We start from the raw sequence: 13,410 nt of genomic DNA on the forward strand, positions 1-13,410 counted from the left end.
TGATTCCAGGGCCAACCCTGTGGGCTGGGGAGCTCAAGTCCTCCACGCTTGGCCCAAGCAGGGCTGGATGTGGGGAGACACCCTTTGGAGCCTGGGCTGGTGGAGGAGGCCATGGGCCACCGTCAGAAGGTGTGAGCAGACCTGGGCACTGCTCTGAGTCACTGAATCTCATGTATCTTTCTTGGTCCAGTTCTTTCAAAACCATGTCTCCTCTCCCTCCCCCACCACATGGAAGGGGATGCTGAGGCTGCCAAAGGCCCGCAGGCAGATGGGAGCTCCCTGCTGCAGCTTGGGGTGCACCCCAAAGCCTGTGGTCCCCACCCGGCCCACCTCCCTCCCACCTGCGGGGACCAAGCAGGGCCGGCAAGTTTCCTAGGGGACAGGGGAGCGTGTTGGTGGGGGGGGCCCTGCTGGCCTGGCTACCTGGCCTGGCACATGAGGTGAAGCCCCCTCCACCCGCTGTCCCCTCTGCCTGGGACACCCGCCCCCAACACACACACATTGTTCCCTCTAGGGAGTGGGAAAGGCCTGCTCCAGGCCCTGCGCATTTTGAGCCCACTCCAAGCTTGGGCACCTCTCTGCCCTTGGGGAACAGCCAGGGTGGGAGAACTGTCTGCCCTCGTAAGGGCACCCGCAGCAGCTTCTGGGGACATCAGCCCTTCTGTTGTGAGGGTCCTGCTGCTCCCGGCCTCCGCTGCGGCGGGGTTGGCCTTGGACGGGCAGCAGGGGTGTTGATAGATTGTGGGGGGGCCCTTGCCCGCAGCACCTGCAAGCACGCGGGGAGCAAGGGGTTCTGCAGGGCGCGCTCCCCCACCCGCACTCCCTCCCCCGGCGCCCTGGCCCCATTCCCGCGGCGGAACCGCGTCGTGCCAGCGCGCAGCTCGAGCTCGTCCGGGCTGGCATTTCTTTGCCGGGCGTTCTGCTCTCCCTGCCCCGGGCTCCCAGAGTGGGCCCCTGGGCTCCTAGGCTCGGCGACCTCTGGGCCGGCTTGGGCCTTGAGGGCCGGCGGAACCGAGGTGCCCGGAGGCCGGGGACGCGCCAGCAACGCGCCGCGCCTAGCCCCGCTCGGCCCCGCGCCCTCCCGTGCCCCCGGGTGGCTCCCGGCGGAGGAGGGAGGCGGTTCCCGGCGAGCCGAGCCTTACTTACGCAACCGGGAGGGCCGTGCGCGCCCGGACCGGTCGTGCGGGGAGCGGGCTCCGCTTCCGGGCTGGGACTGGGCAGACCGCAGACCGCCCGCCGCTTGGAGCCGACCCGCCAGGTGGGCCCCGCACCCGCGCGCTCGGGCCCTTCTCCTCGCCGCCCCGCCCCGGCCGCGCGACACCCGCGGCTCGGCGCCTCCCGGCCCCGCCCGGGCCCGCCCCGCCGTCTGCGCAGGCCCCGCCCCGCGTCCCCCAGGGCCTGGGCCCGAAGGTCGCGCGGCTGCGAGTGGGGCTTCCCCCGCCCGCCCCCGGCCCCCGTGCCTCTTCGTGCCAAAAGAGCCCAGACCCCCCGGCCCGTGGGGTTCCGTGGCGCGTCCCCCTCCGAAAGACCTGCTCCGGGCGCGCTGGGAGCCGGGTAATGCGGGCCACTAGGGCGCCGGACCCACCCTGCCCTCTGAGCTGGGTCTGCAGCTCCCGCTCTGCCCAGGGCTCCTTCGGGACCTGGAACCCGCCCCCCCACCAGCCCCGCCTGCCCCGTCCTCTCCCCATCCCATTTCTACCCAAGGCTGCCAGCCCGCCGATGCCCCTGGGGCCTGTGGCCTGATCCGCGGTCTTCGTCCAGTTCTCCCCAGACTACCGGCTGAAGAGTCGCTGCTGGACCCCAGCCCCATCATCATGGGCAGCCCCGAGGGGCGTTTCCACTTCGCCATCGACCGCGGAGGCACCTTCACAGATGTCTTTGCCCAGTGCCCCGGGGGGCACGTGAGGGTCTTGAAGCTGCTCTCAGAAGACCCCACCAACTATGTAGACGCACCGACTGAGGGCATCCGCCGCATCCTGGAGCAGGTGGCCAGGGCAGGAAGGCGGGGTGGGGTGGGACCTGGGGACCAGAGGCCTGACACCGACCATGGGGTTTCCAGGAGGGGGGCATGCCGCTGCCCCGGGACCGGCCGCTGGACACCAGTCGCATTGCCAGCATCCGCATGGGCACCACAGTGGCCACCAACGCCTTGCTGGAGCGGCGTGGGGAGCGGGTGGCCCTGCTGGTCACACGTGGCTTCCGAGACCTGCTGCACGTGGGCACCCAGGCCCGAGAGGACCTCTTTGATCTGGTGAGCTCACCCACTCCAGCTGGTGGCTGGGCCCAGCAGCTCATGTTTCTCGGGGATGCCATGGTCCCTTCGGGAGGGATGTCCTTGGTCAGTGCTGGCCCAAGGCCACCAGCTGATAGGCAGAGGAGGTTCCAGCACTCGTGGCAGGCACTGTGTCCCCCAAGCCCTCGGAGTGCTCACAGGTAGTGCTGCTCCTGTCTGCCACCACGCCCTGTCCTGGACTCCGGGTGTGGAGCGACCCAAGACAGACCGTTCAGGGTGAGGGGTAGGAGCCCACCCTCCTGACCCTCCCCTGCGGGGTTCATGGGGGGAGCTGCCCCTGTGGGGGTGGGCAGTTGGCTACACTCAGGCGCCTGGGAGCGGGGAGCCGGCCCCTGGGTGGGCCTTGCTGGGGCCGCCCCGTCTGACCATGTCTCCTGGGCCTGTTGACGGGCCTGTTGGGACACATCCCCTGGCCTGCACTGCCCCACCCACGCAGGGCCCCAGCAAGGACCCTCAGGCCTGGGCATCCTCTGAGTCTCTGCCTGCCCCCAGGCCGTGCCCATGCCTGAGGTGCTGTACGAGGAGGTGCTGGAGGTGGAGGAGCGCGTGGTGCTGTACCGCGGGGAGCCCGGCGCGGGGACACCTGTCAAAGGTGTGGGGGCCTCCCGGCTCGGGGTGTGGGGTCGCCTCCCGGGGCCTCCAACGGGGTGGTAACGGGCTTCCCGGCAGGCCGCACAGGGGACCTGCTGGAGGTGCAGCTGCCCGTGGACCTCGGGGGTCTGCGCGGGAAGCTGGAGGGGCTCCTGGCCCGAGGCATCCGCAGCCTAGCCGTGGTGCTCATGCACTCCTACACGTGAGCGTGGGCTTCGGGGGGCTGGGGTGGGCAGGAGGTGTGGGCGGAGGCCGAGGACTGCTGGCTCCTGTCGCAGGTGGGCCCAGCATGAGCAGCAGGTGGGCGCGCTGGCCCAGGAGCTGGGTTTCACGCACGTGTCCCTGTCCTCGGAGGCCATGCCCATGGTGCGCATCGTGCCGCGGGGGCACACGGCCTGTGCCGACGCCTACCTGACACCCACCATCCAGCGCTACGTACAGAGTTTCCGCCGTGGCTTCCAGGGCCAGCTCAAGGTGAGCCCCTCGCCCCCGCCCCACCTCCTCCCTGCCACCCCCAGCCTGAGCCGGCCCAGCTCCCCTCACTGGCCACCTGCTCGCCCCAGGACGTGCGGGTTCTGTTCATGCGCTCGGACGGCGGCCTGGCGCCCACGGATTCCTTCAGCGGCTCCCGCGCTGTGCTGTCTGGCCCCGCGGGGGGCGTGGTTGGCTACTCGGCCACCACCTACCGGGTGGAAGGCGGCCAGCCTGTCATTGGCTTTGACATGGGAGGTAGGAAGGCTGGGGGGGGGGGGGGGGGGGGGGGGGGGGGGCGGGCAGTGCAGGGGCGTCTGCGTCTGTGAGTCACTCCTCTTGTCCCTCCCCCGAACAGGCACGTCCACTGATGTGAGCCGCTACGCTGGAGAGTTCGAGCACGTCTTTGAGGCCAGCACAGCTGGTGTCACCCTCCAGGCCCCCCAGCTGGACATCAACACAGTGGCGGCTGGTGGGGGCTCCCGCCTCTTTTTCAGGTCAGCTCCTGCCCCTGGGCTGGGGCCCCCTAGCCCTAACTCCCAGGGCACCTCTGAGTGCAGCCTACCCTGTCCCAGGTCTGGCCTCTTTGTGGTGGGGCCTGAGTCTGCAGGAGCCCATCCCGGCCCCGCCTGTTACCGCAAAGGTAGGAGCTGCTGTCTGCCCGGCCGGGGCCCTGCCCCTGCCGCCCAGGCCCGCCCCAATCCTTCAGCCCAGCCCCTGCTGCCCAGTCCTGGGCCCCGTCTCCAACCCCCAACCCCCACCCCTTGCACACCTCCCAGGGGGGCCCGTGACAGTGACGGATGCCAATCTGGTTCTGGGTCGCCTACTGCCTGCCTCTTTCCCCTGCATTTTTGGGCCTGGAGAGGACCAGCCACTGTCCCCTGAGGCCTCCCGAAAGGCCTTGGAGGCTGTGGCTACTGAGGTCAACAGCTTCCTGACCAACGGGCCTTGCCCGGCCTCTCCCCTGAGCCTGGAGGAGGTGGCCATGGGGTTCGTGCGTGTGGCCAACGAGGCCATGTGTCGGCCGATCCGCGCACTCACGCAGGTATGCCCGCCTTTGCCCTTGCCCTCTCCTGCCCTGCCCTCCATCCCTGCACCCCACTCCCATGACTCCCACTCAGGCAATGCAAGCGGGGGGAGGGCTGGGCGGCCAGACAGGGTCAGGGTCTGCCACCGACCCCCTTCTGGTTTCCCAGGCACGAGGCCACGACCCCTCGGCCCATGTTCTGGCCTGCTTTGGGGGAGCTGGTGGGCAGCACGCTTGTGCCATTGCCCGGGCCCTGGGCATGGACACTGTGCACATTCACAGGTATGTGTGGGAGTGGCACCCATGTCCTAGGCTGGGGCGCTGGCTTCGGAGGTGTCCCACATTGCCAAGGTCCCTGTCCCATAGGCACAGCGGGTTGCTGTCGGCGCTGGGACTGGCCCTGGCGGACGTGGTGCATGAGGCCCAGGAGCCGTGCTCCTTGCCTTATACGCCTGAGACCTTTATGCAGTTGGACCAGAGGTTGAGCCACCTGGAGGAGCAGTGCGTGGACGCTCTGCGGGCCCAGGGCTTTCCCAGGTGGGGAGCGAGGGGCGGGCTGGGGGGCACTGGGCCAGCCAAGGCCCTCATCCCAGTGCCCCGCCCCCCAGGTGGACTGACCACCTGATTTCCCAGATGGTGCTGGGGCCCATGGGGGCAGTGGTCAAGGAGGGCTGGGGGAGGCAGGACAGGAGTCCCATCAGGCGGCCCTGTGTGAACGCCCCTCCGGCCCCTGCCCCAGGTCCCAGATCAGCACTGAGAGCTTCCTGAACCTGCGCTACCAGGGCACCGACTGTGCCCTGATGGTGTCTGCCCACCAGCACCCGGCCACAGCCCACTCGCCCCGGGCTGGCGACTTCGGGGCCGCCTTTGTGGAGAGGTAGGCAACCGCGTGTCCCCGGGGGGTGCTGGTGGGGGGCCTGCCAGCCTGGCTGTCCCGCTCTGAGAGTTCCCTTGGGGCTGGGGGACATGCAGGTACATGAGGGAGTTTGGATTTGTCATCCCCGAGCGGCCCGTGGTGGTGGACGACGTGCGCGTGAGGGGCACAGGCCGCAGTGGCCTTTGCCTTGAGGACGTGGCCAAAGCTCAGACTGGGCCTCCCCGGGTGGACAAGGTGGGTGGCTCTGCGTCTGCCCACCCTCCCATGCCCACAGGGATGTGGGGATGGACGTGGGCGGGTGGGGAGACCCAGGAGGGAGCTGGACCCCAGAAGCGCACTCAGCCCCCCACCCGCCCACCCACACCCACAGGGACGTGGGGACGGGCGTGGGCGGGCGGGGAGACCCAGCAGGGAGCCGGACCCTGGAAGCGCACTCAGCCCCCCCTTTCTCAGATGACCCAGTGCTACTTTGAGGGGGGGTACCAGGAAACCCCCGTGTACCTGCTGGGAGAGCTGGGCTTCGGGCACAAGCTTCAGGGGCCCTGCCTCATCATTGACAGCAACAGGTGGGCTGATGGCCGGCGAGGGTGGGGCCGTGACCGTGAGGGCTGGGGCACAGCTGCCAGGGCCTGGGGGAGCTCGGGGTCCTGGTGGAGGGTTCTTGGGCCCAAGACTACAGACTATGGGGGACTCTAGGGTCCCATTAGGGTGGGCACGGCCCTAGCCTGGGGATGTGTGGTGTCTACTTGGGAAGGGGGCTCTGCTCTGGTGTGGCACCTCCAGCCTCTTGTGCCCCTGCCCTCAGCACTATCCTGGTGGAACCAGGCTGTCAGGCAGAGGTGACCAAGACGGGGGACATCCGCATCTCTGTGGGGGCTGAGGCCCCAAGCACAATGGGGGCCCAGCTCGACCCCATCCACCTGTCCATCTTCTCACACCGCTTCATGAGCATTGCTGGTCAGTGGCTGCCCCCGTCTGTGGGAGAGTGTGTCCGGGGCAGAGGGGGTGCAGGCGGTGTGGCCCTCAGGGGTGTGTGGAGAGAGGTGGGGTGTGACCCAGGGGAAGGTGGGCGGTGTGGCCCAGGCACTGGGATGGCCAGCCCCCCGGCACCGGCAGGCCTTGGGCGGTGTGAGTACCTAAGTCCCACCGACAGCCATGGGGTCCGTGGACAGGAGGTGGGCTCAGCCCAGTGAAGCTGTCCTTGCGGGATCGGGCTGGGGCTGCTCGAGGCCCTCAGTCCTGTGCCTTGGCACTGGCTTCTTACTGTGCTGGGCACGCTGGAGGGGGGACGGGTGGGGTCTCAGGTTCTTGGTGAGGCTCCAGGCAGGGATGGAGAGGAAGGGGATGGCCCTCACACGGGCACGGTGGCCCGGCTGTGGCCTCTTGGGCGCACATGAGCCACTGCCACTCTGGGGCCCCCTGGAAGGCGGCAGGTCCCTCGTCTTCCTGTTGTGTGCATCGGCCAGCTGCGCTGGGGGGTGGGGCCAGGAGTGCCTGTTACTCTGTGCCCGCAGAGCAGATGGGCCGCATCCTGCAGCGAACAGCCATTTCCACCAACATCAAGGAGCGCCTGGACTTCTCCTGCGCCCTCTTCGGGCCGGATGGGGGGCTGGTGTCCAACGCCCCCCACATCCCCGTGCACCTGGGTGCCATGCAGGAGACCGTGCAGTTCCAGGTTTGGCGGGTCTCCTCCTGCTTTCCCTGCCCCCCAACCCCCGCCCCTTCCAACCAGGGGCTGTCTCCGGCCTCAGATCCAGCAGCTGGGAGCTGACCTCCACCCTGGCGACGTGCTACTGAGCAACCACCCCAGTGCCGGGGGCAGCCACCTGCCGGACCTGACCGTCATCACGCCGGTGAGGACCTCCTCCGCTGGGGCAGCCCTGGCGGTGAGGCTGGCCGAGCGGCTGACGCTCACTCTGCGCCGCCAGGTGTTTTGGCCAGGTCAGACTCGGCCTGTGTTCTACGTGGCTAGCCGCGGGCATCACGCGGACATCGGGGGCATCACGCCGGGCTCCATGCCGCCCCACTCTACCACACTGCAGCAGGAGGGCGCTGTCTTTCTGTCTTTCAAGCTCGTCCAGGGGGGCGTTTTCCAGGAGGAGGGTGAGTTGGGGTGGGGTTGGGGTGATGGCGAGGGCAGGGCAGGAGTTGGTGAGCCGGACACGGGGCTGCTCCTAACAGCCAGGCCAGGGGGGACACTGGGACACTGCCTAGCGGCCCAGGCCTGCCTTGAGCCTGGGGGGGTGGGTCACGACTCCACAGTGGTTGCAGACCGTCTCTCAGAGTTGACCAGAGGCTCTGAGGCACATTCTGCCTGGGCCCAGGAAGGCCTCAGTGATGTTGGGGGTGGGGAGCTGGCCAGGACACCCATGGGACTGGCCAAAGGTGGGAGAGAAACCTGTTGCAAGGTAGGCAGTGGCCCACGCTGGTTAGTCTGTGCTGCGTTTGCACTGGGTCTGGGGGCTGCAGAGAGTGGTGAGGACAGGGACTGCCAGCTCTTAGAGAACTTTCCTGGGCTTGGGCCTGAGACACTGGGTGGAGGGTGGCTGTGAAGGGCTTCAGCGCGCTGCACTGGTCTGCCTACACACCATGAGAGCCCCCAGCCTGTGTGCCGAGTGGATGGGCATTGGAGGGTGGCCCAGAGGCCAAGATGAGGGTAGTGGGGGCAGCCATGGTTGCCCTGGGTGGTGCTGACCCTTGAGCTGGGCAGCAGGCATCACGGTAGGGACAACTGTCTCCGAGATCAAGGTTGGCATTGGGTGGGATTGGTGGACGGGGTGAGGAGTCCAGTTTGGACAACTAGGGGTTGGAGGGAGGCTCCGACAACAGGTGGGCACAGGGCAGCTGCATGGAAGTCGGGCAGGGTTTGCAGTGTGGCCCAGGACACAGGGGCAGTGGCAAACACAGCTGGTGGAGGCGGCAGGGGCCTGGGAGCCTAGGGGGGCATCCCAGAGTGAGGGCACATGGTGTGGGCAGGGTGGAGAGTGGAGCAACAGAGCTGCAGTCCGCTGTCACACACAGAGTGACCCAGCCCTGGCCACCCTCTCGGTTGGGGTGGGGGGAGCAGAGGGCAAGGGGCAGGAATCATGGGAGGGACATGGGCAGGTGCATGACAGAGGACGCAGTGGCCAGGGCCCAAGGGAGTACTGTATCCCAGACTAGGGAGAGAGGCTGTCCCTCAGTCTCTGGGGCTCCCAGATTTGTTTGGGGGGACACGAGGCACAGAGAGCCCTCTTCACAGTGGTTGAGAGAGCCGCACCCCATGGGGCAGTGATTGGGGGAGGGTCACGGAAGAGGGGAGGGAAGGCCAGAAAGGGCAGGGGGTGTGGCAGGTGGTGGGGGGTGTGGCATGTGGCAGGGAGCTGGGGCAGAGAGAATTAAAGGTGGAGGCAGGGTTTGCTGAGGGAGGAGCCCCTTCCAGTCCCCAGAGCCTCCAGCTCCCATGAGGTCACAGGCAAAGCTGCCTGTCCTCATCTGGGGTACCCTGGGGGGCTGGAGTGTGGGAAGGAGAAGGTTGAGCAGATGGGAGGAGGCTGGGGGAGAGCCCGTGAAGGGCCAACATGGGGTGCCCCGCACAGTGCCCAGCAGAGGTGAAGCCGGTGTGCAGCGGGGCACCAGCGAGCCCCGGGGGCTCAGGGGTCTCAGTGGTGACCTCCTCTGTCCAGCGGTGACTGAGGCCCTGCGGGCTCCAGGCAAGATTCCCGGCTGCAGCGGAACTCGGAACCTGCACGACAACCTGTCGGACCTGCGAGCGCAGGTCGCAGCCAACCAGAAAGGCATCCAGCTGGTGGGGGAGCTCATTGGGCAGTACGGGCTGGACGTGGTGCAGGCCTACATGGGCCATATTCAGGTGGGCCCAGCGCGCAGGGGCAGGGGGGCAGCTCGGTGGGGAGGTGGGGGCGCCCGCACCACCTGGAAGGCGGCATGGCTGCCCACAGAACATTCTGTCTGCCAGGCAAACGCAGAGCTGGCCGTGCGGGACATGCTGCGGGCCTTCGGAACCTCCCGGCAGGCCCGGGGCCTGCCCCTGGAGGTGTCGGCAGAGGACCACATGGACGACGGCTCCCCCATCCGCCTGCGCGTGCAGATCAACCTGAGTCAGGTTAGGCGCGGCGGCGGGAGGAGGGTTTGGGAGGCGCGGCCGCCACGCTGCGGCTGACCCCATCCCTCCCCCCGCGAGCAGGGCAGCGCACTGTTCGACTTCAGCGGCACCGGGCCAGAGGTGTTCGGCAACCTCAACGCCCCGCGGGCCATCACGCTGTCGGCGCTCATCTACTGTCTGCGCTGTCTGGTGGGCCGCGACATCCCGCTCAACCAGGTGCGCGTACGCGTGTGGTGTCGCCCTGAACCGTCCTGGGGGCGCGGGCGGCCCCACAGAGGGCTGATCCCGGGGTGCTGGGGGTAGGCGCAGGGATATTCCCCGAGCGCCCTGAGAGCTGGCCCCTCCCCCCAGGGCTGCCTGGCGCCGGTGCGCGTGGTGATTCCTAGAGGCTCCATCCTGGACCCGTCCCCCGAAGCGGCTGTGGTGGGCGGCAACGTGCTCACGTCCCAGCGCGTGGTGGACGTCATCCTGGGGGCCTTCGGGGCCTGTGCCGCCTCGCAGGTGCGGCGGGTGGGTGGGCGCGCTCGGGCATGTCGGGGGGGGGGTGCCCCTCTAGCCCAGTGCAAATGCCACCTGTCCCTGCCAGGGCTGCATGAACAATGTGACCCTGGGGAATGCCCACATGGGCTACTACGAGACGGTGGCCGGCGGCGCGGGCGCGGGCCCCGGCTGGCACGGGCGCAGCGGCGTGCACAGCCACATGACCAACACGCGCATTACCGACCCCGAGATTCTGGAGAGCAGGTGCGCAGCGGCGGTGAGGGCGGGCGGGGCGGGGCGGGGCGGGGGCCGGCCGCACTGAGTCCCCGCCCCGCGCAGGTACCCAGTCATCGTGCGCCGCTTCGAGCTGAGGCTGGGGTCTGGGGGTCGCGGCCGCTTCCGGGGCGGCGATGGCGTCATCCGCGAGCTGCTCTTTCGCGAGGAGGCGCTGCTGTCCGTGCTGACCGAGCGCCGTGCCTTCCGGCCCTACGGCCTCCACGGTGAGCGGCCCGAGCCCCTGCCCCGGGGCCCCTGCGGCATGCGGCCGGGTGTCCTCCTGTCTCCCCACCAACCTCCTCTGTCCCTCCCCTCCTGGCCTCCCGGATTGCCCTCACCCCGCCTCTTCCCGCAGGTGGCGAGCCCGGCGCGCGTGGCCTAAACCTGCTGATCCGCAAGGACGGCCGGACCGTGAATCTGGGGGGGAAGACGTCGGTGCCCGTGTACCCCGGGGTAAGGACTGCGCCCCATCCTTTCTCTCTCCCGCTAGTCCCCCATTGATCCGCCTTCCGCAGAGTGAGCAGAGTTGCAAAGATGACCGGAAACTGAATTTAATTTGGTTTCTGAAGGGCAGAGGGCGAGCGCCGGGCCTCCGTGGTCCAGGCGGGCCGCCGAGGAGGGAGGGGTGGTGGCTGGGGCCGCAGCGGGAGGCAGCCTGGCGGGGAGGGCATGCCCGTGCTGAGCCTGCCCCCCTGTTCCACAGGACGTGTTCTGCCTGCACACACCGGGCGGTGGGGGGTACGGGGACCCGGATGACCCCGCCCCGCCGCCGCCGCCGCCGCCGCCGCCGGGGTCGCCCCAGCAGCCCCCAGCCTTCCCCGAGCGCGGCAGCGTCTACGAGTACCGCAGGGCCCAGGAGGCAGTGTGACGGACGGCCCCCACAATAAACAGCTCTTAAGGTGCCCCGTCCCTGCGGCAACTGGCCAGGCTCACGCTCTGCGTCCGTGTCCGTCTTTCCACCCGGGCTGGCGCCTGCGTGCGTGCGTCAGGAGGGCGCAGACACTCGGAGCCGAAGACCCACGGCCAGGTGGTCAGTGAGCCCCGCCAGGGCGGTGCTGAAGGTCACGTGCTCCACCTCCTAGGGGCAGGAGTCAGGCTGAGGGGTCGCCCCAGCGCCGGCCGCCCCAGCGCCCTGAATTCTGCCACTTACTGGACTCAGCGGGCCTCCGGCCACTCCCCGGTACATGACATAGTCCACGCGCCGGCCCCGCCAAGGCTTAGTCCGGGGGCCCTCTCCCGGAGGGCCTGCCAGGTAGCGGTGGCGCCCCTCCTCCTGCTCCAGGGCCCTGAGGATGGGCGGTGTCACCACGGCCAGGGGCCAGGGCTCCCCTCCGTGCTGGGCGGTGCCGGACCCCCAGTTGTGCACTCACCTCCGCAGCATCTCCGAGGAGCAGGCCACCGAGTGGCGCAGGGTGGAGGTGTTCAGCATCGTGCCTGGGGCAGGGCGGGTAGGGCGGTCATCGGGGGCGCCGAGGCCCCAGAGCCCTCCCTAGGACCGCTCCCCGCCCGGGCGCCGTACCCAGGGCCCAGGGCTGCTCCCGGCGAGTGCCCAGCCGGCAGGGGTCCCGGAAGTGGCTGAAGAGCTCGTGCTCCTGCTCCTTTGCGTGGTCTGCGGGGGAGAGGCCAGCGCTCGGTGGGCGGGGCCAGGCGGTGGCCCCGCCCCTCTGCGGCTTCCCCCTCACCTAAAGAACAGTTGTCGAAGTTTAGGTCACCCAGAAGCACGCTGAAGGCCACGGCATCGCCCCCCTGGCGGCTCTGGGCTTCAAACTGTTGGATCCAGTCCAGCAGAAGCGTCAGCTGTTTGCAGCGCAAGGGCGCGTCCCCTGCGGGGGTAGGGGAGGAAGGCTGAGTCCGGGTGCTCACCCCACCCCGGCCTCCGCCCGGCCCCGACCTGGGAGCCCACCAAGGCGCTCCACCACCCGGCTCGCGGTGCTCCAGGCCGTGGACACACGGTGGGGGGAGCGGAGACGCAGACGAGGGCTGGGACCCGCCGCCGCCAGGATGAGAGAGGGGAGACCGCGGCCCACGTGCTGACCCTCCCGTCCGCAGGGCTCACCGCTCGGCGCATGCAAGTGCGTGCAGTGCAGGAAGCCCACGACGCGGCGCCCGTCCAGGATGCCCACCTGCGCCTGCAACACGTGGACCGCCCAGCAACGTCGCCGGTTCGACCCCACGCCCAGCCCTCTCCCCGCGGCCGGTGGGCTTATACCTGTGCGGAAAGCAGTCCTTTGGAGGCCAGAGCGTCCTCGCGCCGTGCGTGGGGGAAGGATCGAAAGGCGGCGCGCAGCAGCGGATAACGGGAGGCCAGCAGCAGCCCACTGCCGAGCAGCTTGAGGTGCGGTCCGGGCCGCAGGCCGAAGGAGCCCACATCGTACAGCACTGGGCCCAGACAGGGCGCGAGGCGGCGGACGAGGCGGTGCGCCGCGCGCAGGTCGAACACCTCCTGCAGGCACACGAAGTCCAGCCCCGCCGGCACCGCGGCTATCAGCGTCCCACCGGGCGTCCCCGGCCCTGGCGGACTGCAGCCCGTAGTCCCATAGCGCGAGGGCCGCAGACCGGCGAGCAGCACGGCGCCCATGGCCTCGGCGCGCCGCTGGCTGTGCCGCAAGTTGTTGAAGCGCGCTAGGCCGTCGGGCAGCAGGCACAGGTTCGCGCTGAGGAAGCCGAAGCAGCGCGCGGGCTCAGCGGGGGGGCGCCAGGGCGCCGGGGGCGCCCAGCACTCCGGAGGGGGCCGGTAGCAGAAGGGGCGGCGCCAAGCCTGCAGGGGCAGCCAGAGCAGCAGGCCGGGCAGGGCGAGGGGCAGGCCGGCCAGGAGCAGCAGCAGCAGCGCCCCCACGGCGCCCGCGGCCGCTCTCAGCGCGCGGCGGTGGTTCGCGCGCGCCAGCGGCGCCCCGCAGCCCAGCAGCTGGTCCAGAGCCCAGTAAGCCGGAAAGAGCAAGGCTCGGGCCAGGCGGTGCAGGGCGTGCAGGGCAGGGTGCGGGAAGGGAGAGGGCCGCAGGTCGCCGGGCGTTGGGGGCCAGTCGGGAGGGGACTGCATGGCGCGCGGGGCTTCTTGGCCTCGGGACGCCCCCGCGACTCCGTCGCCTCCAGCGTGCGAATCGATTCGTTGGTGCGTCCGCGGGAGCTGCAGGGGAGCCGCGAGTCAAGGCTACGTGGCGCAGCCTGTGCGCGGAGCCGGGAAGATGCTGTGCTCCCGGGCGGTGCGGGCGCGGGCGGAAACCGGAGCGCCCGGGAAGCCGCGCGCTCCTCACCGGCGCGGAGTGTCGGCGGCCGTTGGAGAGAACAAAAGGGAA

At 69.5% G+C, this 13,410-nt stretch overlaps 2 protein-coding genes across 2 annotated transcripts; one reads left to right on the forward strand and one right to left on the reverse strand.

Annotated features, from left to right (window-relative positions):
• Positions 1-1,763: 1,763 nt before the first annotated feature.
• LOC111146757 (5-oxoprolinase, ATP-hydrolysing) lies at positions 1,764-11,047 on the forward strand. The gene is made up of 26 exons (XM_022502441.1): positions 1,764-1,985; positions 2,060-2,251; positions 2,786-2,885; positions 2,963-3,086; positions 3,163-3,358; positions 3,448-3,613; positions 3,714-3,852; positions 3,931-3,998; positions 4,135-4,400; positions 4,552-4,664; positions 4,749-4,919; positions 5,122-5,259; positions 5,355-5,493; positions 5,713-5,825; positions 6,065-6,216; positions 6,774-6,934; positions 7,011-7,112; positions 7,188-7,362; positions 8,925-9,109; positions 9,215-9,361; positions 9,443-9,577; positions 9,713-9,862; positions 9,948-10,105; positions 10,181-10,341; positions 10,473-10,570; positions 10,821-11,047. The coding sequence occupies exons 1-26, from the start codon at positions 1,815-1,817 to the stop codon at positions 10,983-10,985; spliced, it is 3,885 nt and encodes a 1,294-aa protein (XP_022358149.1). The 5' UTR covers positions 1,764-1,814; the 3' UTR covers positions 10,986-11,047.
• A 40-nt stretch (positions 11,048-11,087) lies between these two features.
• On the reverse strand, positions 11,088-13,395 carry LOC111146758 (sphingomyelin phosphodiesterase 5). Its single transcript, XM_022502442.1, has 7 exons — positions 12,327-13,395; positions 12,174-12,246; positions 11,800-11,940; positions 11,637-11,726; positions 11,488-11,551; positions 11,268-11,403; positions 11,088-11,195 (listed from the first exon to the last, which is right to left on the reverse strand). The coding sequence occupies exons 1-7, from the start codon at positions 13,152-13,154 to the stop codon at positions 11,103-11,105; spliced, it is 1,425 nt and encodes a 474-aa protein (XP_022358150.1). The 5' UTR covers positions 13,155-13,395; the 3' UTR covers positions 11,088-11,102.
• Positions 13,396-13,410: the final 15 nt, after the last annotated feature.

Source organism: Enhydra lutris, unplaced genomic scaffold, assembly GCF_002288905.1.
Source record: "Enhydra lutris kenyoni isolate GAN:26980312 unplaced genomic scaffold, ASM228890v2 scaffoldscaffold14, whole genome shotgun sequence".
In the NCBI taxonomy this organism is placed as follows: Eukaryota; Metazoa; Chordata; class Mammalia; order Carnivora; family Mustelidae; genus Enhydra; species Enhydra lutris.

Bases quoted from the DNA above. Each gene is read 5' to 3' on its own strand.
- LOC111146757 (XM_022502441.1), top strand. From the start codon at position 1,815: ATGGGCAGCCCCGAGGGGCGTTTCCACTTCGCCATCGACCGCGGAGGC. The intron at 6,935-7,010 runs GTTTGGCGGGTC...CTCCGGCCTCAG, and splicing joins AGGAGACCGTGCAGTTCCAG to ATCCAGCAGCTGGGAGCTGA. The intron at 9,578-9,712 runs GTGCGCGTACGC...CCCTCCCCCCAG, and splicing joins GCGACATCCCGCTCAACCAG to GGCTGCCTGGCGCCGGTGCG.
- LOC111146758 (XM_022502442.1), bottom strand. From the start codon at position 13,154: ATGCAGTCCCCTCCCGACTGGCCCCCAACGCCCGGCGACCTGCGGCCC. The intron at 11,404-11,487 runs GTGAGTGCACAA...GCCCATCCTCAG, and splicing joins TCCTCGGAGATGCTGCGGAG to GGCCCTGGAGCAGGAGGAGG. The intron at 11,196-11,267 runs GTAAGTGGCAGA...TCCTGCCCCTAG, and splicing joins CCGGAGGCCCGCTGAGTCCA to GAGGTGGAGCACGTGACCTT.